Source organism: Misgurnus anguillicaudatus, chromosome 5, assembly GCF_027580225.2.
Source record: "Misgurnus anguillicaudatus chromosome 5, ASM2758022v2, whole genome shotgun sequence".
NCBI classification, from domain to species: Eukaryota; Metazoa; Chordata; class Actinopteri; order Cypriniformes; family Cobitidae; genus Misgurnus; species Misgurnus anguillicaudatus.
Window position 1 is genome coordinate 25,757,607 of NC_073341.2, and position 24,894 is coordinate 25,782,500.

The 24,894-nt window shown below is 36.4% G+C and overlaps 2 protein-coding genes across 6 annotated transcripts; both read left to right on the forward strand.

Moving 5' to 3' along the window:
* Positions 1 to 16: 16 nt before the first annotated feature.
* Positions 17 to 14,967, forward strand: foxp3a (forkhead box P3a). 5 transcript variants are annotated; one of them, XM_055168848.2, is made up of 14 exons: positions 4,258 to 4,318; positions 4,840 to 5,075; positions 8,705 to 8,874; positions 9,012 to 9,086; positions 9,891 to 9,981; positions 10,074 to 10,230; positions 10,320 to 10,427; positions 10,648 to 10,735; positions 12,515 to 12,583; positions 13,020 to 13,173; positions 13,810 to 13,886; positions 13,960 to 14,061; positions 14,332 to 14,453; positions 14,620 to 14,967. In XM_055168848.2, the coding sequence occupies exons 3-14, from the start codon at positions 8,707 to 8,709 to the stop codon at positions 14,705 to 14,707; spliced, it is 1,299 nt and encodes a 432-aa protein (XP_055024823.2). In that variant the 5' UTR covers positions 4,258 to 4,318; positions 4,840 to 5,075; positions 8,705 to 8,706; the 3' UTR covers positions 14,708 to 14,967. The 5 variants fall into 5 exon arrangements, with proteins under 5 accessions (XP_055024825.2, XP_055024823.2, XP_055024822.2 ...); XM_055168847.2 differs by having other exon boundaries at positions 4,260 to 4,318; positions 4,840 to 4,926; XM_055168849.2 differs by having other exon boundaries at positions 4,272 to 4,318; positions 4,840 to 4,917.
* Positions 14,968 to 15,160: 193 nt separating this feature from the next.
* tspy (testis specific protein Y-linked) lies at positions 15,161 to 19,857 on the forward strand. Its single transcript, XM_055168846.2, has 7 exons — positions 15,161 to 16,402; positions 16,586 to 16,663; positions 16,747 to 16,858; positions 17,559 to 17,713; positions 17,874 to 17,950; positions 18,054 to 18,190; positions 18,299 to 19,857. Exons 1-7 carry the CDS (start codon positions 15,557 to 15,559, stop codon positions 18,454 to 18,456), a joined length of 1,563 nt encoding a protein of 520 aa, XP_055024821.1. The 5' UTR covers positions 15,161 to 15,556; the 3' UTR covers positions 18,457 to 19,857.
* The last annotated feature ends 5,037 nt before the right edge of the window (positions 19,858 to 24,894 follow it).

Consider the following 24,894-nt stretch of genomic DNA (forward strand, 5'->3'; position numbering starts at 1 on the left):
CTCTTGTTGGTCGCTCCGAACAGCACACGCCCCCACTTTTATTTTAAAGCTTCAAGTCACGCTGTTTTGTTTTGGATGTTGTTATGGCGAGAAGAAGAGATAATCCTAATAAAAACAACACTTAAATAATAACAATAAAGGTTAGTATAATAATGCTAATAATATCATTACTACTAGTAAAACAAATGTTCGTGATTATACTGACGTTTTGCACCTTAACAGCTTTGTTGATATCCTTGTCAATCATAGAAAAGCAAAATAAAAGTCCCGCATCCTAACTTGACTGCAACGTTTTTAATTCCCACCGTTATTACTTACCTTGTACGTTAGAAATGCATTTCTCACACATCAATTTAGTTAATGGTCATGCGTAGACGCAGGATTGTTTTAATTAATATAAATAAGTAATCTCAGAAGATCAAATGCTAAAAAAGAAACGGTGCCATTTTGTTTCAAGGACGATTATACTGTTCAAATGTATTGATTGATAAGGGGGTGGTTTCCCGGACAGGGATTAGACTAGTCCTATACTAAAACAAATGTAAGAGCTCTCCAAACTCAAAACAACTTGCACTGACATATCTTTAAATACATCAGTGCCCGTTGTTTTGCCTCAAAATGCACATAAGTAATGTTTTTAGTAAGGCATGTTTGTTAAAACTAGCTATATTTCCCAATTAAACTCATGTCTAGTCCTGACTTAAGCTAATCCCTGTCCGGGAAACCACCCCAAGATCTCTTAACCCCTAGATGGAGCAATCAGTCTGGCTTGAGACCGGGGATTATCATAACATTTTGTGTAACCACGAACAGCTCTTGAGGGTTTTGGTCACAGCACTTTCAATTTTCACAAATTCAATTTTTAACAAAAAAAAGCTACAACTGTCTACAACAATTATAAGTGAACTTAAAATCATACAGCAGGCCTAAAGCAGATGCTAAATACAAGCACTTCCAGTGTTTCAACAAACCCTGTCTACAACAAACTAGTTGATGTTATTATGTAAAAAAGCAGCAAAAGTTGCACACATGAAACACTTTGCAGAATAACAATGTGTATACATACATACATGCATATATATGGATGCACCAATAGCCTATATCAACCTATAATCAATATCGGCAGATAAAAAAAAATTCAATTTCATCCGGGAATCAAAAGGGCTGAAAAACGCATTAGAACCTATGCTGTGTGATTATTTTGAATTGGGTGACGACAACAGAATTGCAGTTTGGTTGCTCTGCACTTGTAGGATTTCATGGCATATGAACCTCTCACCCCTGCCATTTTCTTGGGTACATCTTTCAAGTTCTATCATAAAGTTTGCCAATCAAAATATAAACATTCTCTACAGTGTGTTAAAAATTATTAATTTGTTTAATGTCAGGTTGCCTAAAACGTCTGTTTGGTACTAAGTGTATTCATTTGGTCAAAAAAATGATTTAATGCAACTGAACCAAGTTATGTTAGATTATATCTAAGTAATGTTAAAGGCTAGATACAGTTAAAATATATCTACTTCTTACCCCCTTTACATCTTATTAGTTGACCAGTTGTTTCATACCGCATCATCAATTTTCTTTGCTGTCACAAAATTGTAAGACTAAGTAGGCATAAAAATATAGTTCGATATATTAAAAATGTTATACAACATGCAGACAAATAAATCAAAATGTTCGAGGACAACAGCATACTGTAGCAAACCCCTTTGTTTAAAGGAAACACATATTTGTTAGTGTATTTTAAAAACATAATGGGGCAGTTTCCCATACAGAGCTTATTCTAGAACCAGACTAATATGCATATTTGAGCTACCAAAACACCTTATCTTAACATATATCAGTGCCATTATTTTGTCTTAATATGCACATCAGTAAAGTTTTTAAAGGTATGTTTTTAAAAACTACCTAAATGTCTTAAAATAACTAAAGCCTAGTCCTGGATTTATCTAAACCCTGTCCAGGAAACTTCAATGTGATTTTTTTTAGTAGTATATTGATCAAGATCTAGTAACAATCGATGTATGTTGTTTCCACAGTTTTTAACAAGCAATCTTTTCTTCGAGCTTTCTGCAGTAATCTGTTATTAGTTTTACAATAAAATTTTTTTAGCAGAATATGAGATGAAACTAATAATAAAAATAATGAATGGCTTGATTTGTTACAACTATAACACATATGTTAAAACATATACGTTCTTATCTGTGCAAAAGTCTTAGGCCACCACCACCAGCTTTATTGTTTTAGCAAAGTTTTAATGTCCATCCATATTTATTTTTCACCCTTTGATTAAGACACAGAAAATACCGGAAATATGTAAATTAAAAACAAAACAATTTCAGGACAAAATGTCTTCAGGCATCAGTCGATATTTATTTTGACCTCTCTTGGCATTAAACACATCTTGAGCTTTTTTTTAAGAGATTGAAGTCCTGTGGCCGGTTGCATAAACATAGCCTTGATGTTAAGACTGCGTCTTAAGAATGAGTCTGACTAACTAGCAATTAGTTAGGGCTAATCAGTCTTTTTATTTGGATTTAAATTAGACCAGTCTATCTTTCTATGTAGCATACTTAAAACCGTTATGATCAGTCTTGAAGAAAAAAATTCATGATTAACTTTTAATAGTCATGGGGGCGGTTTCCCGGACAGGGATTAGACTAGTCCTAGACTTAAACACTTTTAAGAGCTCTCCAAACTAAAAACATCTTGCACTGACAAATCTTAAAATACATCAGTACCCTTTGTTTTACCTCAAAATGCACACAGGTAATGTTTTTAGTAAGGCATGTTTGTTAAAACTAGTTATATTTCCTAATTTAACTAAGGCTTAGTCCTGGATTAAGCTAATCCTGGTCCGGGAAACCGCCCCTTAGAGGTTTATGCAACCGGCCACTGACGTCGATTAGAATTAGTTGATTAGAATTAGAAATTAGGATTTAATTTCATTTATGTTTAAGAGATCCTGCAGTTTCCTGCTATTGCTTAAGTGGAAGGGGAGTTTATTCTAAATACTTAACACATCTTATACTTTTATACTGTTTTAAATACTACAAATGTTCTGTATTTTCTGGTTGAATTCTAATAAAGATGCAAAAAATTATATATGATCACTTTACTGTATGTTTATTTGTGATCTGCATTCTTTATGCATTTCAGTTTACAAGCAAACAATTTACTCTGTCAAATTTAAATTGCATTGTTTTAAAAAACTCATTCTCTTGTTGTTAAGATATGCGTGTTGAAATAATCTTCTCTAGTTTCTCATCTGCCTTAGGGGTTAAAAATATGAATAATTTGTTTTTAATATACTGTGAAACAGCATGCACGTCTACATCCGTGAGCTAGGAGTGCCATTATTAAGATGCACCTTTAGAACAATTTGTTCAAAACTCACAATGACCTTTTTCGAACCACAGGAACCAATGTTTTTTCCTGCGTTAAACTAATCGACACACATGTTATGTGCATGTACAATAAGTTTAGTCTCCCCCCAGAACACGAATGTAACGTCACACCCTGAACACGGACTTTCCGAACACGTAACAGGTTATTTTCTGTGCCTTCTCATTTTCCAGTGTTCCGGAATGGACTTCACCGTTTTTTTTTTTTTAATAGCCATTTTGTTTAAAAAAATAGGTCTCAGTTGCTATAAAACAATGGATTTTGCATTTAATCCACGAGAAGAAATATCCACAAAACAATGTTTATAGAACTATTGGACTTATTCATATTAAGTAAATAAATGAGAAAGAAAACAACAAATCTATTGAAAAAACTATTCGCAGAAGCTATATCGTTTCCTATGATAATGCAACATTTATTAAGAAAAAATTCCACATCAGACTCATACATTTAGGACATACAATAAGGACCGTTGTATTAAAAGATGCTTGACCTTGTAATCAATCAATAAACAAGGGCCATTAATCTAATAATAAAAGAGCCTGTAAAATTGATTAAATTTTAACCCTAAAATGAACACAGGGTGTAGAAAATGTGTCGAAGAAAAGCAATGATTGTGGAAACCTCTGTATTTACTTTTCTGAGGAAAACTGCAAAAAGCTATAATGAAGAATTTCTGAAAATAGAAAACAGAAGTGCCTAATAATTTCTGAAGAAGTCTGTCTAGTTGCATTCATAATGTATACATAACTGTGCATGTGCGCACACACATACACACTAACAGATATTGGGGAAAATCTTCCTCCCTGATTTCCACCGTCACACAAAAATTATAAAAGGGCTGACCCAAGTATTTCTCTGTGCACTCACCCTAATAATTGTTCTAATAGTCACATCTCTCAGACACTTGCAGGTGAGATCTTTTTACTCTACCTTTAAACTTGCCTGTTGTATTATTGTGAGATATAGAATGCCAAATTTTAAAGCTTACATCTTAAAAAGGTAGAAAAAATGAATTTATGTCATTGCTTTATGTCAGTTTTGTAATGAAACAGGAATTCATGATATAGTGATTTTATTTGGTAAACTGACTTATGGTTATGTAAATTTGCATGCATTTTAGTGGAAAATCACTCGACTGAAAGACAAATAGGATTTTTTTATTTTTTACAAATTCAAGCTGCTTTTATCCGCTGATTGGTTTAGATAATTTTGACAGATGAAAACACATATATACATTAAAAGCCACTGAGAAACCCACATCATGCCGTTAAAATGTACAAGATAAAACGCATCCACACTGCAAGCAACCAGCTCATCATAGTAAAGAAACCCCACTATGTGCTTTCCTAAACTGCAGATGCAAAAGAGCTCTGTGCATCTTTACAGGCAAAAATCAAACTCAGCATTTGTTTTTTTCTTTCCTGTCGAGAGGTACCACAACGAAAGGAAAATCTACAGCACAAAGAGCCCAAAAGACTAAGGAAAAGCGTTTACAGACACAAAAGGAAGGTGTGGGAGGTATTGTAAGGCTTTTTCTTGTATGCAGAGCAACTATAATATGCAGAGCACTTATAATAGCAATTCCATCATGTGTTAGTTGTTAACCACTGGCTATCTAGTCAATGTTCCATATCATAAGAGGATCACTCAGACAAAAGGTGTAAAGGGTAAGTTGCAAAACTCTAAAAATACAATTTGTACCTGGTGTACCTGTTGTACATTTTACATATGTTGAAAATAAGAGTAGTAATATATTAAATTAAATTTTGTTGACAATATTGGTATATGCGTTTTTGACTGCTGTCTTTCACAGAGTCACACTCTTCTTTGAAGTATTTAATCATGAAACCAAATCTTTTTGACTGTAAAATGCATCTTATGATAGCAAGAAAACAGTAATGAGTGACAGGATAACCTAATTCTACCTTTTAGGTTACATTCAAATGTGTAATATAGATAACACGGGCATGTTAAACAAAACCCAAATGCAGTTTACGTATCTGGTGAACTTTCAGACACTTACTTGCATATATAATATGGAAGTTAAACATTGCTTCAAATTACACATCTTAACCTGCTAACACTTTACTATAAGGTTGTATTAGTATAAAGATTAGTAAATGCATTTACTAACATGAACAAACAATGAAAAATATAGTTTTTAGCATGTATTAATTCTTCGTAATGTTAGTTAATACAGGTATTTATATTAGTCCATGACAGGAAATAATGTTAACAGTTACAAAAATGTATTAGTAAATGCAAAAATGTATATGAACAAAGATTAATAAATGCTGTAGAAGTATTGTTAGTTCATGTTAGCCAATGCATAAACTAATTGTTAACAATAATAATACAACCTTATTGTAAAGTGTTACACTTAACCTTTTGCAACCGTTAGATGCAACAGTTGACATTAACCCTTAAACAATTCGGAGATTCAACAATGATGGCAGCAATATATAAAATGGTGTCAACATGTCCAGCAACTTGGCGCTGTCATTCGTGTCTCTTAAATTTACAGTACAGTACTCCAAATATTCCGGTCTTGATTCATATCAGGTTTAGTATTAAAGCAATTTTTTAAGTGTGGGCAGTTGAGCATAACCAAAAGGCTGGAAAAAGTGAGTCAAAAAGAAATCTCCAGTATGCTATAAACAGTTAACTAGTGGGAGAGTAATTAGGCCAAAAATATTCTTTCTGTTTGTTTGTTTCTGTTCAAGCATCAAAGTTTGATTTCACCCATTAATTTCACTATGAATTCAATCTTTCGCATGGCATTACTCAGTCAATATTAAAGATATCAAGGTTATATTTTCACACATAAACACAATGTTATTTACATTATCTAGGAAGATTTTCTTTAAAACACAAAAATCCAAATCACAAAAATTGACTTTTGGTGGGGTTTTCACAAATATGTTTAAAATGGCATGTTTAATGTGTGAATTAAAAGTATATTTATTCATTCAATTTGATTAATATCAAAGCACTGAGCCCTCTTTTGTCTCACCTTTTGGGCCTAAAAATCATAACACGAAAACTAAAACCAATTTGTGGAATTATTGCAAAACGAAACTTTTTGCTTGTCCAGACAATACTCATACCGAAGGATTTCAGTTGAGTGAATGGAACCGAAAGGATGCTTTTATTCAGAGTGAGAGATGAATAATGAGTTTCAATGTCGTGAATAATCAAGTGTCATCAATATCATCTTTAGGTCAAAGTTTCACAAAGTCAACCCAAAGAGAATATTATTGAAAAATATATACATGCTTGCACATATAATCAGTGTTTAATTTAATTTACATAACTAATAAAATAGATCATTTTTACGAGAAGAGAAAATAAAATGATGTTGTTGTTGTGTAATGTAATGATGTTCACACACTACTCTGTTACCGGCAGAGACTGCACATAGAAACATGCTGAAAACATAAAACCAAAAATTATTTGTAAGATGTAACGTGAAAACATCTGTGATGCTATTCAGTACCCACAAAACAAGGCTCTCCACTAATTTCCTATTGCTGTCTTATCTTGTTCTTATCATGGCAAGTTGCACACTTGAAAAACCCCCCAGGTGTGAAAAGTGACATTTTTGACATATGCTGGATGTGGTTAATGCTTAAATGTCACTTGACTTGTCAGAGAAATAAGCAACAAAAACTTTTTGCATAGCTTTACACTGAACACGACTTCTTAAACATGTACAGAAAACCGCAAAGGCAGTGGTGCTCCAAAGATGAAAACTAACTTTTTTTCACAAATAATATGCTCCAGTAAATTATGAAGGCACTTGTTTTTAAAGTTGTCTTTTGTTTCCAAATTATATGTTATGCTTTACACAGATTAATGTTTTTTTTGTGTGTGTGTGTGTGTGTGTGTGTGTGTGTGTGTGTGTGTGTGTCTGCCTAAACAAATTTAGGACAACGGTTTTGATGGATCCCAACCTAATTTGTAATTTAAGTGGCAAGTAAGGTGCTAGTTTAGCATATAAAGTACTAAAACTGCAGAAAGGGTGGGAGTGCCACAGCCCTTAAGGATTCAGTAGAGTCACTATAAATAATTTTAATAAATTCACTTAAAACTGTATTTGAGAACAAAGCTATTTCTTTTCAGATTAATCTCCTGACATGCTGCTTAATCATTTTCAATGTTAAGTATTTGTAAGATGAAGAGGATACATATTGTAATACATTTTTTGATGGTTACATTTTAGCAAGATAAAATGGCCACTAATTTGAGATATTATTGGCCACTGTCTGAACTGACTTCTATCTTGATAGTATGTTTATTTGAAACATCTTAGACATCATTGAAACAAAAAGTATGAATTGACAGCGGGCCGTTGGATTATTTAAAAATAATGCACACTTGAGGTGGTAATGTACAATGCAAAGCACTGTTACACTGTATACCTATAATAATTTACTAAGAACAATGAGAACAAGTTGGCCTGTCGTTTGAATTTTTTCTTCATATTCATGCACTGTAAACCCAAATAGTATAACTAACTTATAATGGAAAGTACCTGGTACTCAAAATGTGCCAAAAAGTTTAGCCAACTATTATTTTTGAGTTCATTCAACATCTATCATAGATTTAAGTTAACAGTAAATATTTTTTTGAGATTTTACAACTACACTAAAGCTAAAGAGTTAAGGGAACTTGAAAAATAGATTCAACCATAATTAAATATTTTAATTTCAAACGTTGTCTAGTAGCGGTTTATACAAAAAAGTTACATCATCGTTGAATGGGCACTCATAAGTGTTTCAAACTGATTAATTTGCTCTTGGATGCAAATAGCTACAAACTTTTGGTGGCTGTGATTGGTTTAATTTGCCAGGTAAGCGTCTGGCACTGCGAATTTACTTCAGTTGAAATTAACACAGTTGGTATTAATTTGTCCTAGTTTTATATATTTAGGAATGAAGCAAAAACAAAACTGAACACGCAGGGAATCAATGTTTATTTGCTTTCAATTTATTTCTTTCGCTTTTTATGCTTTATTTGTTGAAATGAAGTAAATGCCTTATTTCAGGTAAACTTAGCGATTTGAAACTGTAATGTGGTTGACAGACCTGGAAATACTTCGTAGGTGGGTGTTTACCCGAAAAATAATGCACCCCCTTAAAATGTTAGTCAACCAAGAAGCATTGAACAGCCTCAAAAAGAAATAAATTTACATATTTGTTATGTTACCACAGCAACCATACAGATGCTAAGAACGATAATTAATAATCCTGTCTCAGGCTTTGTATACTATATCTCTTATATATCTCAATTCCAGGTATGCTTCAAAATGGAGCTAAAACGCACAGAGGCGAAGATAACAGGAGCAGACATAATCTACATCTACAACAACACCAAGAGGAAAACTGTCCCACCTTTTCCTATACACAGATAAAATCCAAAGGAAGCAGTTCATCTCTGAGCTCACCTAAACCCATGGCTACCAAGGTTAAAATTTAAATTACCTGTCAATAAACATCAAGTTTAACATAACTTTTTAATTTGTTTAGATCCCAAAATGTTTTACTTTGGATTTTGGTCATTAGCTAGTCATGTCACACAATTGAAACATTGTGAATTTAAAGGTATCTGTTGCCTTGGAGAATGATCTTAGACGGTATGGCTCATTTCATATTCAGAATTCCACAGCACAACCAAAGGTACAGAACAATCATGAAAGCTTTGAGTTCAATGAGTAAAAACAAAGAACATACACTGTAAATGTGAAAGTTGGATCTACTTAAACAATTTACTTCAATTGGTAAAACTTAAAAAAAAAAAAATTTTGTCAACTTAAACTTTTCACTTAAAATGAGAAAATGTAAAGGTGCCATAGAATAAAAACAGTATTTACCTAGGCATAGATGAATAATAAGCTCTGTACATGATAATGACATATCGTGAACCTCAAACGCGTTTCTTTCCTCTTTTTTATGTAAACCTCGTGCACGCAAAAGACTGCTGGAAAACAGGCCAATCTCAACATAACACCGACTGTGATGTAGCAGTCGAGATGTATGCCCCAACATGCTTACTAATGTGAGCAACTGGCATGAGCCGCAGAGCAGAGCCAATCAGAGCAGAGCTCAACATTTTTATTCATGACCCTTTCAAATACGTCAAAAATAGATCATTTTATTCAAAAGACAAATCCTTGGTTTGTAATTGGACGAGTAAAACTGTTTCTGGATAATTTTTGTACTTAATAAAGTTACATACCTTCTATGTAAATATCAAAGAAAAATTTAACATATTATTTCAATGCATTCTCTGGCAACTTTTTTATTTTAAGGTGTTACCAATTGAAGTAATTTTTTAAGTAATCCAACTTTACAATTGAAGTAACAATTGAAGTTAATCCAACTTTCACTTCTTACAGTGTACAGCATTGGGTTACATGACAAAACTACTGTATTTTTTTCTAAAGCAGGAAGCATTATCTCAGTTTCTGTTTCCTGTTTCAGAGTACTAGTGAAAACACAAGCAAGCCGCAGCTTCATTCCCAACAGCCAAGACCATCAGTACTACGCATAGGCAACCAGCCTTTTCCACAAGGTACTTCCAGAGTGAAACTGCTATTTAAATTAAATTCGAATTTGCAAAACTGAAAATGTCATGCTTCATATACCTTTTATAATGCTCATTAGCTGTAGATGTGTACGACTGGGTTGTGAATGCTGTGTGTAAGACAGAGCCTGAAAGTGACCTGTCAGACACTGAACCATATTATACTGGCCAATCAGAAAGCAGAGGCAAAGCCTCCAGGTCAAGTCCTCAGCCAAGCACCATGGAGCATAGCGGAAGGTCAGAGCCTAATGCATATAAACAAACAAACAAACAAACAATATGTACAATAGTCTCTACTGTGCTAAAGTTCTCACTTTATTCTCTAGGCATTCATATTCTGTTCAAGAGGGCTTACTGTGTGTTAAAGGACAATGTAGATGGCCAGGATGCTCAAGGAACAAGGAGGTGTTCAAAGAATATGCACATTTCCTCAGGTGAGACAAAATATTAACTAGATACTTTTTTTTTTTTTAAATAATCCCATCATTTAACAACTGGCAGCTTAAGGGATAAAACATATTCACAAAGCAAAGATCATGGGGTTCGATACCATGGACACACAAAAGAAATGTATAACTTGAATGCACTGTAAATCGCATTGGATTAAAAGTGTAAATGTAAATCTTAACATGCTTTTTCTATTCAACATTCTAGACATTTGTCTAATGATCATGCTCCCGGAGACAGAAGCATAGCTCAGATAAGAATGCAAAAAGACAAAGTGCAAAACATGGAGGATCAGGTTCGTAACCCTATTTTCTCAAGAACACAACCAGTGTACACAACAACAGTAACCAGTGTAATATATCAAAGTCCAGATATCAACGCCAATGTTGGAAGGCAACTGTCCCATAAAGTTTACCTCCAACTAGGCATGGGCCGGTTACCGGTTTCAAGGTACACCGAGGTTTTAAACAGTCAAGGTTTCAAACCACTAAAATGTTCTGTGATACCGTCTCCAAGATATGAGCTGTGTTTATACAAAATTCATTAAATCATTAAGTCATGTGATTGATTTGATGTTTACATTTAATATACATTACAAAAATATTATATATATTTTTAAAGCATATTATAGTTTAAAGGCATTATTTTTACCTGGCATTTGAAAATAACACATTTTAGTGTTGCAATGGCAATACAGCAACACCGTGAAACCGTGGTATTTTTGCTAAAGGTTATCATACCGCCAGAATCTTATACCGGCCCATGCCTACCTCCAACCCTATTCAAAGACACCTGATAAAAGTCTTTAGGAACATTACAGATAGGTGTGCTAAAGATGGGTTGGACCTAAAATCAGCAGTGGACTTTCAAAACTGCAATTTGATGACCCTAAATTTGACACTCTAAAAAACAGTTTCAACCCATTGGTTTGGTCAGAAATGGACAAGCCTGGCCTTGGGTTAAATTAACTCAGAAAATATTTATATTTGACCCAACAATGGGTTAAAACAACCCAGCATTTTGGGTTAAAGGTCACGTTCTTTCTGATTAAATTTTTTAAACCCTAGTTAGTGTGTAATGTTGCTATAATAGCATAAATCAGTGGTTCTCAAACTTTTTCAGCGTGCGGCCCCCTTTGTGTGTGGTGCATTCCTTCGTGCCCCCCCCCCAAAGAAAATTTATGACAAAAAACAGTTGTGAAACTTCACATTTTAATTAAACAAAACATTAAATTATACAAAGTAGTGCTGCCTTATTTTTTTTTAGGTTTAATTTCACAAAATTCATGATAAATTAATGTATTTTATAAAATGTCATAAAACTGGGGCCCCCAGGGGGGCGCGAGATGGTGCCAGGGGGGTCCCAGTTTGAGAACCACTGGCATAAATAATACCTGTAAAATGATAAATATCAAAGTTCACTGCCAGGTGATATAGCCTACAGCAAACGGCCGGTTTGGACTACAGCCCCCTACTTCCTGCTTTAATGACCTCAGTAGAACAGTTTTTTGACTAAACTCCGCCCACAGGAATACGTCAGTTACCAGCTAAGCTAACGGCAAGCTAAGCTGCTGTCGAATCCCACTAAACAAACTACACAATCAGAACTCGATAAGTATTTCTGCAGGAGGGACTTCATAGGACAAGAAAGACATCAGCCAGTTTTTAGGACAGTGAAAACAGCGGTAAATTGTTTGAAAAATACCGAATTTTTTACACGTGAAACATGAACACGTTATATTGCGCACTGTAAACACAATCAAAGCTTCAAAAACACAGAAAGAACAGGACCTTTAAAACAACACAGCATTTTTGAGTTGAAACAACTGGTAAATAACAACCCAATGAATTGGGATCGTCCCTTATTTGACCCAACACCAGGTTGAAAATAACCCAACATTTTTTAGCGTTAGATTTAGATGTGTATTGCAACACACAGTCTAACGATATACAAACACTGAGAAAAAATAAAAAAAAACACAACTATTAAAGAACAAGAATTTAATAAATAAATAAATAAAATCAAAATAAACAGATGATTTATTATGAGCTTGTGATATTAATGTTACTTACAGTTAACTGCAGAAAGACAAAAACTTCGGGCAATGCAACTGCACCTGTTTCATGCCAAATCTACAACAGAGGTAAGCACAAATTGCACTGTATACCACATAAATCAAGAGTATACATTTTTTGTTGGTTGTGTTTTTCTTGACTCTGACTGAAATCAGTTATTCACAACTTCAGCTTTTGTTAAGTTAAATTTTACTTGTGTACGGTAAGTGGTTCTCTATTAATTCCTTGACTTTTATTGGTATATTCTGTATTTAGCCGCTGATCCACAGAGATGTCTGTCAGTCTTGCTCCAACATGCCTGCTTGTCATTTTTTAATGATCCAGAAAACCTTGATGAGCTGGTTTAGGTGTGTTTAATTAGGCTTTGAGCTAAACTTTGCAAGAAAGTGGCCCTTCAGGAGCATGGTTTGACACTCTTGACTAGTCATGTGACTTTTAAAGTGCCTGACTGTTCACCTTCCAACCTCTGTGTTAATGTAATTATCTCTCGCTTTCTGAACTCAGATTGGTAATAGTGAAGAGGAGCTGGGCCATCTGTCAGGACTCCTGCAACCTGCAGTATGTCAGAATGCAGATGGCCACTGCGACAGTGAGCGAGTGGCAGCTGATGCATTAACACAAGGGTACTGGCAGATCTCTACCTCACAAGTTATACCAGGTCATTCAGCACCCACCTACATGTAAAAACACACAAATTCCAACCAGAAGAAACTTGTTTTTTTTCCAGTGGCGGCTCGTGACTGCTCATCCGAGGGGCGCATATTCAAAATATGTGTTCGGAGTGGTGTGATGTGTGTTTGTTGCGTCATGTGAATCATGTGCATCAAAATAAGTGCCTGCTGCACACGCGTCAAAACCGATTATGATAAAAGAGACGCTCACGTTCACAAAATACATGCAAGACACTCCCTTAACAGTAAACTCTGATTACGCATGAGATTATGCGAGTATCTGGCAACCGCAAGCGTCTCTTTTACCTTTAGACGTGTGTGCAGCAGGCACTTATTTTGACAAGATACGTGATGCACATAGGATCACTCGACGCGCAGAATACATATTTTGAAATTACGAACCACACACATGATGGGCTACATACATGTTATGACGAACTTCGCATTGTGCCCCCTCAAAATAATAAGTCACCGGCCACCACTGGTTCTCTCTCTAAGTTGTGATAGCTACTTTTAAAATAGTGCTTTACCATTTTTTTAAAACCAATTAGATTGGAACTGAATTGCATAGATAGTTATTTTCCAATGTAATTTATGATGATGTTTTCTGTAACTGCTTACAGGGATTATCCCCAGTTTTGAGTATTATAAATACACAAACATCAGGCCACCGTTCACCTATGCCTCCATGATAAGATGGGTAAGTGTTGCTAAATTACATTTCATTATGATTTTTTATCAGTCATCTAAAAATCATATTTGTTGTATACCAGGCGATCCTGGAAGCTCCAGAGAAACAGCTGACTCTAAATGAAATCTATCACTGGTTCACCCGCATGTTCTTCTACTTTCGTCACAACACGGCCACGTGGAAGGTACCGTATGACACATTTGCACTGTACACTTAATATATGCAGGCCTACATTTTCATATCCATGACTCAAAGCTCACAAACAAACCAATCCTGAAAGCCACAGTACTGTTTTTAACATCAGATGACTTTCACATACATGTCACTAGCAGATTGATGACTTTGCAATGAAATTGATGTTTTTAAGTCACTGAATAGTAAATGCAAATCATATTGAAATATAATTTGATGTTTGTCATTCTTATCGAAGCATTGTTTTATTACCTGTCTGCAGAATGCTGTTCGGCATAACCTGAGTCTACATAAGTGCTTTGTACGTGTGGAAGGAAGGAAAGGCTCTGTTTGGACAGTGGATGAAGAGGAATTTCTTAGAAGGAAAGGACAAAAGTTACAAAGGTACTTCATCTTTGCATTCTAATCAATTGCAATAAGGAAATTATCTAGCAAAGGACTCGGAAAGAGCTGGTGGTTTATGTAAAAAATGTCTTTATGTGATTCATGTAGACAAATAAAGACATATGCATGGGTATTAAAACTCAGTTATACATCACATTTTCTCCAGGGAACATGATATAGCCTGGATGGCACCTTATCCTTTGAATGGCACCTTTTTTCCTTTGACTCCAAGAAGTGAATCTTACCAGATGTGAGGAGCTGGGGTTAGGAGACTGCAAACAATATTCACCACTAACAATATTATCTTTTAGAATGAATACAGCTTATGGGAGCAAATTATCTAAGTGAAAACTGTTGTAAGTTTTGTAGATGGATAGCACTATATACGTTGATAATCAAATGTAGACTTTTTACATGTTACTGCTGTACAATTTAATTTAATATCACGAACCATAAAACTGTACATGTTTATCTTTATGAATTGAAATATATGCAAATAAAGATATAAACTGTTTGACTACTTTCTAATGATTTATTTGATAAATTACGGAACATCAGCTTTCGGCTTCTTCTTCAAATAGCAAAATAGCAGCGCACGCGGAAATATTCCCCACTGCGTAAGTGCAACGCTACGTTGATCCCCCTGAAATGCATTTTCACAAACTGCGGTACCAGGTCTGCGATTGGTGCAGATATTTTTGCGCGCTGCATTTCAGCCAATCAGAACATTGTTTTTCTCGCTCGTATGTAAAGCTTCAGATAAATGGCGAACGGAAGGGCAAACTGTAAACAAATGTAACACAACTGGATGTTATTTTAAAAAAGCGTTTTGTGTTTTCTTTGTAAAACAACACGGTATTACGAACGCCGTGTTAAAATACAATCGGAAGCGTCTGATATGGAGTCCTCGCGCATATAACTAACTCAACGATAGGGAGCTATCTAACTTAGGCCTGCTGAAATTTGCGCAGACAGGGAATATGGCAGGTCTGTAACGTGATTCGGGCTGAAGAGAGAGAGAGCGAGAGAGAGATCCTTACAGTTCGTACTATTATTACTCGATTTGAATGATTTGTCTAAAATAGCTGTACCCAAACGGCAACATGAGCACAGACTCGGACAGCAGCAGGCCGTCCGAAATTAACCAGAGGAAAAGAAGCGCAAGTCCAAGTGGAGCGTGCGAGCCCGCGCTGCCCAAGCACGCGAAAGTAACTGAAGAGGAACCGAGTAACAAATCTCTTGAAGATGCTAAACTCGGGAGAGTTGGCAATGGCGAGCCAGAGCTTCCTAAAGGCGCTTCATCGAGCACCGATGATATCGATAAGACAGACACAGGAAAGCGCGCGAGACCACCTGGCGCGGATGCTGGAGATGCTGGGTATCAACAGCCGTCCGACTCCGCAGCTATCGCCGCGGCCGAAGCGCTTGCCAGTCTGACCCGTGGAGATCAAGATGGCAAAGAAATGCCTTGTTCTTCCAAACAAGGGAGCCGTGAGAAATCCAAAGATAAGTCAAATCGTCCTGGTAGTTCCAAGGGAGCTGAGAGAGGGTCGCGGATGACGGAGGCAGCCGCTGCGGACAGTTCTTCATCACTGCTGCTCTGCGAGGACGCAGAAGATCCAGAGCAGACGGCGTTTATGGATGATGATGGGGAGGAGGAGGATGACAATTCCCTTACTGGATCTTCCTCCACAGCCAGTTCATCGATCGTCTCAGATAATGAGGATAACGAGGACGGAGAGTGTGCTATAGTTTCGGTGAAGATGGCCCCGGAGGTGCGGCAGTCTGTTGCGTTGCTCGCACAGGTGCAGATGCGCCTGGATGCACTTGAAAAGAAAAACGCGCGTCTGCATCAGCGCCTGGAGATGAAAATGAGCCGCCAGCGACGCCCTCACCTGGACCAACGAAGCGCCATCACACAGGCTATCCCTGGCTTCTGGGTCACTGCTGTATCCTTAACTACTATCAGAAATGTCAGCGTAAACTCTAGGAGACATTAAGTAGTGAACAGTGTATGTTGATCATTGTAAAGAATGTGACTTGTTTTTTCCAAATTATCAAAAGTTTGGGCAGTCCAGATGTTTGTCTTTAATTCTACTTTTACGTGGTTTACTTAACTAAGAGCCAACCAGCTTTTGAATCATCCACATCTGTCAGCGCACATTGATGAGACTGATGAAGATGCTCTTAGCTACATGACTAATTTAGAGGTAAAACTTTTTGCAGTGAATACATTTTTTTGCTTTGTTTTCAGTATCATCAACTAATTTATTTTGTGGTTGTCATTTAACAGGTAGAGTGTTTCAAGAACAACAAACTTGGGTACCGGATTGGCTTCCATTTCAGACGGAATCCATTCTTTCAGAACAAAGTAATAGTGAAAGAACTGCATCTAGGAAGGGGAGGTATGTGAGCCTGCAAGTGATAACACGCCTACAATAACTTTTTGTAACTTACTATTTTCTACATAAAATCAGTGGCGGCCGGTGACTTCTTTTTTCGAGGGTGCTCGATGCAAAGTTCGTCACAACATGTATGTATCCCGTCATGTTTGTGGTTTGTAATTTCAAAATATGTGTTCTGCGCGTCGAGTGATCCTATGTGCATGACGTGTCTTGTCAAAACAAGTGCCCGCTGCAGATGCATCCAAAGGGTTCATGACAAAAAAGACGCTTGCGGTTGCCAGATACTCGCATAATCTCATGCGCAACTAGAGTTTACTGTTAAGGGAGTGTCTTGCGTGTATTTTGTGAACGTCTCTTTTATCATAAACGGTTTTGACGCATGTGCAGCAGGCACTTATTTTGGCGGGACACGTGGTGCACATGGTTCACATGACCCAACAAACACATATTTTGAAAACACAAGCAACACGCATGACACACTTATTTTGAATTTGCGCCCCTCGGATGAGCAGTCACGAGCCGCCACTGCATAAAATCTTTCTCTATAACATTAAGACTACTACCCATGATATCTTTTTTTTTTTTTACTGAGTAAGACCATGTCAAAGATTGAAATTAGACATTAGCCTGGATTTCACAGGCAGGAGCATATATTGTCTTATACATCTATGAGTTGCAATAAAACATGCTCTTTCCTTAGGATCTCCGGTGTCCTTCTCAAACCCGATTTTGTGGCACAGAGGCCAGAGTCTAGTGGAAAGTGGAGAACCACATAAGACGTCGCAGGGAGTCTACCAGAGTTTCTTTCACTGGTTCAATGACCACAGCAACCCAGGGAGGGATGACATAGCACAGGTACAAAACACCTTATGCATGCAGAATAAGAACAGGTGTATGCAGCGAGGTCAGATCCAGAAAGTGCATATAACTTTGTAAATCCTTACAGTGGGGTATAATGGATGGTTTCAAAAAGAGATTGCTGCTTTCTTGACTGCATCTATTTTTATGGCTGTAGATACTGAAAGAGGACCTCTACAAAAACCCTTTGCGGTATTATCTGACTCCGCTCTGGGAGCCACGACAGAATGGCAGGTAATACAGTCATCTGAAATTCATGTCTTTGTACAGAATTTCCATATGGTATTAAAATCTCTTGTTTTGTAGGTTTTTCTAAATGTTACTTATTGCTCAACAGTGCTCCCAAACCTCAGAGCAGGAATAATGTTGATGAGTGTGTGATCATCTCCGACTCGGATGAAGAGCAGGAGCAGAATGATCAAAACCTGAACCAAGAGCAAGAAGAAGAACAGGATGTTGATGATCAAGTTGGAGGCAAGACTGAATCTTTAAGATGAAGAATTTTTGCTAATAAAGTATTTCTTCGTGATAAAGCCTGATAATCGTGATCTTTTTATATTCAAGCTCATCTTTCTTTTCCAGGTTCGGAAGAGAATGACAGGGATGAGGGGGAATCCTCCTGTGAGGAGAGAGAGGAATTAGATGAGTCACGTGATTCTGGTGGCTGTGAGGTCAGAGAGCAAGAACAGGAAGAGGGAGATATTGATGTAGATGAAGGGGATGGTGAGGAGGAGAGTTAGGAGTTCACCGTTTCTTTATATGCATTATTTTATTGATGCTTTTTCTAGGTAAATTTAAACTATATCACTTAAAATTACTGGTTGGCTGTGCTTATTAATCAGGATTTAGTCGGTACCCAAGTTTAATTTTTATTATAAAAAATGAATACACAGGTTTAATTTGTACACACCTCCACTCCAAAAAGCATCTTTTATAGTTTCCTTGAGATTTCAACGTTTCATTGTGCATTTACAACTTTGCATTGTTTTATGGAATTTAAATAATTTATAAAAATTAGTACTGTACCATCATTTGTGTCATGAGTAAAAAGTTGAGGGTTCTCACACCAGAAGACGTTGCGGTACCATAACCAGTAACAAAAAAGGCCTAGTATGTTATCCAATTGCTCCAGTACTAATTATGTTAACTAATTCCTGAAACTGCTTGTATTAAACTCCACCATCACTTGTTATTTCATGATAGTTACGAACTGTAGAATGCAGTGTTGCCTTTTAAAGTAATGGAAAAAAAACAAACGTTCTTGAATGCACTTCATTTTGAACCTAATCTAGACATCTCAGGGATATTTACTCTGTTATGCTCCATTTATAGATGTATTTCTCTTTACAAGTTTATTTCATTCAAGTTTGTTAATGATTACTTTTGGTTTTAATCATTAATTTGATAGTGTCTTATTACATTATGAATGTCTATTGTGGATTAATGCTCACTGTCACATGATGATCGATTCTTTTGTCATGTATAGGAATTTAATTAAAGTTGTCTAAGCGGAGATATGTAGACTGTCAACACACGCACATGACCATTTATGAACTGTTAAGAATTATCATTGTATTTTGATTTAAATGAGCAAATTTGAAGATGCTATGTAGCTTTAAGGCCATGCTTTTTTTGTTTGACTGCATGGTGTATACACTCAATATTCATTAGGATTTGTTGTGAAATTATTGTTTATACATGTTTCTTTGACTTTCCATTTCTTTATTGTATTTTTTGTGTGCTTGTACTCATTTGCAATAATATTTCACTTCAAAACTGGCCATGTCAATTACAACAAATTATTGTATTTTTTTTTTGTAAGGAAATAATGATTTTAAAGCAGAATATTTAGTATTGCTTTTAGAGCTTTGCTTTATTTAAAATAAATTGGTTTAATAGATAAGCTGTACTCATATATTGTAATGTACTGAATTCAACTTTTCCCCTTGGCCAGTGGTTTGTACATAATCCTTGTCCCTTTTAAAAGGGGTTATAATTTGTAATCGAGTCACTGATGTAAACTTGACCTACAAATTCAAAAAGAAAAGCTATATTTTGTGTGCAAAATTTTATAGATGACTAAATTTTTTTAATCTGCGTTTGTTTTTGTTTTCAACATTAAATAAAGTTGTGTTACTGTTCATTTTGTATGCAGCATGTTGTCTCTTTATAGCATTCTCCAGATTTGTGTTGATTCACACGTTGAGTATATGCCTAAAATATATAAAACAATAATTACGAAATGTCTTACGAAATGCATACAATTTTTTAAATAATTTTATTGGTTCTCAATGAAAGGTGTTACATTTTTTACATTGGGAAGTCGCTTCTTGGAAAATTGAAAAATATAAACTCATTGGACACGTCACTTCAGTACTGTTATCCACAAGGGGGCAGCATAGCAAAGGACATAATTGCCTTACATGTTCTGTGTTATAAAATTTGGTAGGCTACTATGTGGAATGTAAAATGTGGCTTTGATGTTTTATCCTCACATACAGCTTCATGCTAATAAAGTGAATGATTTTATTTCTTTATTGCGCTGGTTGATGAATATTGTGTTTGTATAATACTTTCCATAGTTTGTTTTGACTTGTGTTTTTGAAGCACTTCTAGACAACACAAACTCCTGGTTTGTTATGGGGGTTTGCAATGAGATAAGCACACACTGTGCAGAGTTATGTCACTGTCAAATGCTCTTATCTTCTTTCAGACGCCTGTGCTTGATCACGTGAACCGAGGCATTCCATTTATTCATGATAAATTCAACAATCCTTACAAGATGGCAGAGGCATTATGTTAGATCTGACCTTCACTGGTAAAGGACATGTAAGAATTACATCAAAACAGATGAAACTGTCTCTTTGCGAGATACTATATGTTCACCATCATGCTCATGGTGGTCTTATCAAGATAAACACTTGCATTTTTCCTATTAAATATATGTAAACTAAAACCATGGATTTCAGAATGCTTTGCACTTAATACTTTTGGACGCATGTTAACCAGTAGCTTAGATTTGACAAAGTGCAAAAAAGGTCAGAGCGTTGAAGCTTAGCGTCGTATGAAGACAGCGCAGTTCTGCAAACAGCCGCAAGGCAGGCATTTTTAGGCAGGCCTCAACAGAGGGGTGCTGATGTTGCAATGGTAAACTTAAAACCTTTGATTTTGTGCTTAATGCAATGCTATAAATACTCCACTAGCAAAGGCCTGCCCTGTTTGAAAATGCAAAGCAGCTAAGCATGCCGAGTGGAATCGAGTTGTGCTATTGTTGTAGACTGTGTAGATACCATGGACTTACTAAATAAATGCATCTCCTGTGAGCACGAGCCACTGTCTCGCACTGTGAAGTCAGGATACTGTGCGAGCAGTATTAAAGGGACATTCAATTTTTTTTTTAAATATACTAATTTTACAGCTCCCCTAGAGTTAAACATTTGATTTTTAACGTTTTGGAATCCATTCAGCTGATCTCCGGGTCTGGCGCTAGCACTTTTATCATAGCTTAGCACAATCCATTGAATCTGATTAGACCATTAGCATCGTGCTAAAAAATAAACAAAGAGTTTGGATATATTTCCTATTTAAAACTTGACTCTTCTGTAGTTTCATCGTGTACTAAGACCGACAGAAAATTAAAGGTTGCAAATTTTCTAGGCAGATATGGCTAGTAACTATACTCTCATTCTGCTGTAATAATCAAGGACTTTGCTGCTGTAACATGGCTGCAGCAGATGTAGTGATATTACGCACTGCCCGAAAATAGTCCCCATGCCATTGAAAGTTACTAAGAGGACTATTTTCGGCTGCTGCGTAATATCATTGCGCCTCCTGCAACCATGTTACAGCGGCAAAGTCCTTGATATTAGGCCATAATGATAGTATTGTCCTAGCCATATCTGCCTAGAAAATCGCAACTTTAAAGCAACACTAAAGAGTTTTTGCTCTTTGCTCCCCCTACAGGTTGGAAGTGGAATTGTCCATTACCACTGAATAATTTAGCCTACTGCAGCAAAGCTGTCTTTGATTGGATTGTTGGTCTGCCGTAAAGCAAGTCACTCGAACTACCGCGACCAGACGGTTGGAAACTTCTTTAGTGCGTTTTTGGCCAATTGAGGGCTGCAAAGCGAATGTGAAAGTGCCGCTCACCCTGTTTCGAGTGGATGAACAACTGAAACTTTTTTGGAAACGTTATTTTAAGGTAAAAAACTCTTTAGTGTTTAGCTGAAAAATGAGTATATATATATTTTTAAAGTGGAATGTCCCTTTAAAACATAGCCCACTATATTAGTATGGTATGATTCAATTGCTGAAGTAGTATTTTATATTAACTATAAGCAGGAAAAATATTTTACTGGGATTCTTTAGGGTCTGCCCCACATAATGTTCTTATATTTGTTGTATGTGCAGTGAATCTCAAAACATTTTGCATTAAATTCATGAATTAATCATTAACATTATTTCCATGTTGTTGATCATGAGAGCTTTGAGAATCAGGCGTAAGTTATAATCTGCTGTTTGTATTATTCACAATAGGTGAAGAACAGAGATCTTCAGGTAAAAATGCAAATAGCAGACAGAACAAAAACAGCATTTAAAGGACGGTTAGTGAGAGAAAGGAGAGAATAAAAGAATGGAAGATGGAAAGAGTGAGAGACAGACTGAGAGAGAGAGATGAATGGTAAACCTAATTAGCGGAACCTCCCGAGCGTCTGACAGCTCCACCAAGCAGATAAATGATTTTTATCTAAAAGATCACCAATAGCAGCAGGAACCCCAGGCTTTAGGCGTCCCCTGCACCCTCCACTTGTCCGCAGTCTGTTTTTGAACCTCTTTGTGGCTACATATGTCTACACATCATTACCAGAGCGTGGTATTCTATGATATCATCAGACTGATCCTTTGTGACACACAGTGTGTGTGAGCGTTTTGTGTGGAAATTGCCCTTTACCCCATTTTTAAGAACATCGTGCTCGGGCGATTGCATTTGTAATCAAGATGGAGTTGGCGCGTGCGGTGATAAAAGAAATAGGCACCTCGGTGGGACTTTTATCATCCCAAAATCTCATGGCACTGCATCCATCTTTGATGAGGCAGGGTGCTGATGTGCTCATCCATCCTGGGCATCCCGTGGGCTGTAGCTAAGGTGCTGACAGATTTATCTCCTAAGACAAATGTACTTTACATTCTTACACCCCTCCAGCTTTTAACTTTTCCACGCCTCGTGTATTACTTTCTTTTCACTACATTTTGCACTACCCTGGCTACTGAATCCATTGACGAAGAGTGCACAAAAGTGTGACTGTTGCTTTAATAAAGTGCAATGGTACTACTTTAAAAATGTCTTCTTTTTTTCACACAAAACGTGCAGAAACACATGAAAGCACTGCACGGATTGATGGGAGCCACATAGTAACGACAAGTCTTTGTTTTCATAACTCCTGCTTTGAAGAACCTGCTAATCCGTGTTTATACACTCCAGTGAAAGAAAGACAATCCTTTTCCATCATGCCTTAAAAGCCCACTGACCTGCAGACCAGGTGCAGGATGACATCACGTGCTACTCTACCAATATGTGGAAAAAGCGAAGCTTTCCATAGAACCAACAATTTGAGCTTCTCAACATTCCAATATAGTCCTGTTTCAGATAATGCATGTTGAATGAAACATATAAAACTTTGAAGGACGGTGAATCATTGAGGCCTCCAACATAAAGAAGAAAATGCACAATGCACGCTTTCAGAAACATGAGCCGGTCACTCAATAGGCCTGCAACAATACGTGACAAATAGAAATATATCAGCTGGCATTTCAACAGCATGCCCAGACAAGATGCAAAGGTCACCCATGTATTTAAATAAAATAAAATAAGTTGTACACGGATCTAAACCATAATCTATTTATTTCGGTCTCATTTCTTTATATTTAAGGTCACATTAGTTTTATTACATCGTTGTGGTATTACTCAGAGGTTTCACTGCACGTTTGCTCTTAAACGTTTAAATGATTCACTGGTGTTGCGTAAATTTGGTCATAAAACACCCAGACTGAAGCGTCTCTGACGTGGGAGAATGTTTGGCTGAATGGAAGATGGTTCAGCTGGTGGGGCTTAGTGCATTGTGGGTGAAAATCACACGGAAACCTGAACTTAAACCTTTCTTGAGTCACTTCCTCTCAGAGGAGAATAAAGGATGCCTCCCACAAAGAGACAGAAAGACAAGAAAACCACCTCCACATCCGCAGCTGTACAAGCAAAGGGCACATTGTGTTATGTCATGAAACACAGATAACCTTTTTTAATCAAAGTAAAAAGAAATGGTAAAACCTATCAGACTGTGTTATAGTAAAAAGTAGGCCTTAGAGAAAACATGCACAGTTAGGTTGAAAACTGGCATCCTATAAAGTTGCGGAGACTCTTGAAAGGACCATGGGCCTTTTGTGTGCGAAAGAACGTCCTTTCACCCCACACACCCTCTCTGTTACGTTTAGTTCCAGTGGTGGGTTGGACGCTAAAGAAACAGGAACACTCTGTAGCGGTACAAAAAGATCCGGCGCAAATGGTTTTCATTAACAATAATAGCTTTCCTTGACAAAACTTTAACAGCTGGCCCTTACGTTACAGTAGTTAGTGGAAATGGACAAATCAATTCAACATCAAACAACCTCATACCACCCGTCATCTATTATATTAACTGAATAAATGTCCTCTAGTCTCAGTAATATATATATAATTTAAGTAGATTGCAATTTCTCTATGTGGCCAATAAATTTAGCAATAACACCTTTTCGACAAGCTTAATGATTTTCCAGATTTCTATGTTTTCCTATTTTAATGCAAGCTGCTTTGAAACAATGCAACATTGTTAAAAGGACTATATAAATAATTTTGAGTTAAAATGGCAATTTATTCTATACCACATAAAACTTGCTATCATCAGTGTTATCATCACCAAAGCAAATTAAAGTTTATCTGTTCCACTTTATATTAACTTTCTTTTGCTACTGTGTACTTAAGAGCATTTACTTATTGTGTACTTACAGCAATGTGTACATAAGTTGTTAAGGGTAGGTTTATGGTTAGGGGTGGTTTTAGGGGTATATAATTAGGGGAGGGTATATAATTAGCCTACATGATGTTACTTTAAATGTAAGTACAATGTAACAACATGCATGTGCGC

Coding starts and splice junctions, on each gene's coding strand:
- foxp3a (XM_055168850.2), top strand. CDS start 8,707: ATGCTTCAAAATGGAGCTAAAACGCACAGAGGCGAAGATAACAGGAGC. Junction 8,875..9,011: donor CTAAACCCATGGCTACCAAG/GTTAAAATTTAA, acceptor GTGAATTTAAAG/GTATCTGTTGCCTTGGAGAA. Junction 13,887..13,959: donor ATGCCTCCATGATAAGATGG/GTAAGTGTTGCT, acceptor GTTGTATACCAG/GCGATCCTGGAAGCTCCAGA.
- tspy (XM_055168846.2), top strand. CDS start 15,557: ATGAGCACAGACTCGGACAGCAGCAGGCCGTCCGAAATTAACCAGAGG. Junction 16,403..16,585: donor CTGGCTTCTGGGTCACTGCT/GTATCCTTAACT, acceptor AGAGCCAACCAG/CTTTTGAATCATCCACATCT. Junction 16,664..16,746: donor GCTACATGACTAATTTAGAG/GTAAAACTTTTT, acceptor GTCATTTAACAG/GTAGAGTGTTTCAAGAACAA.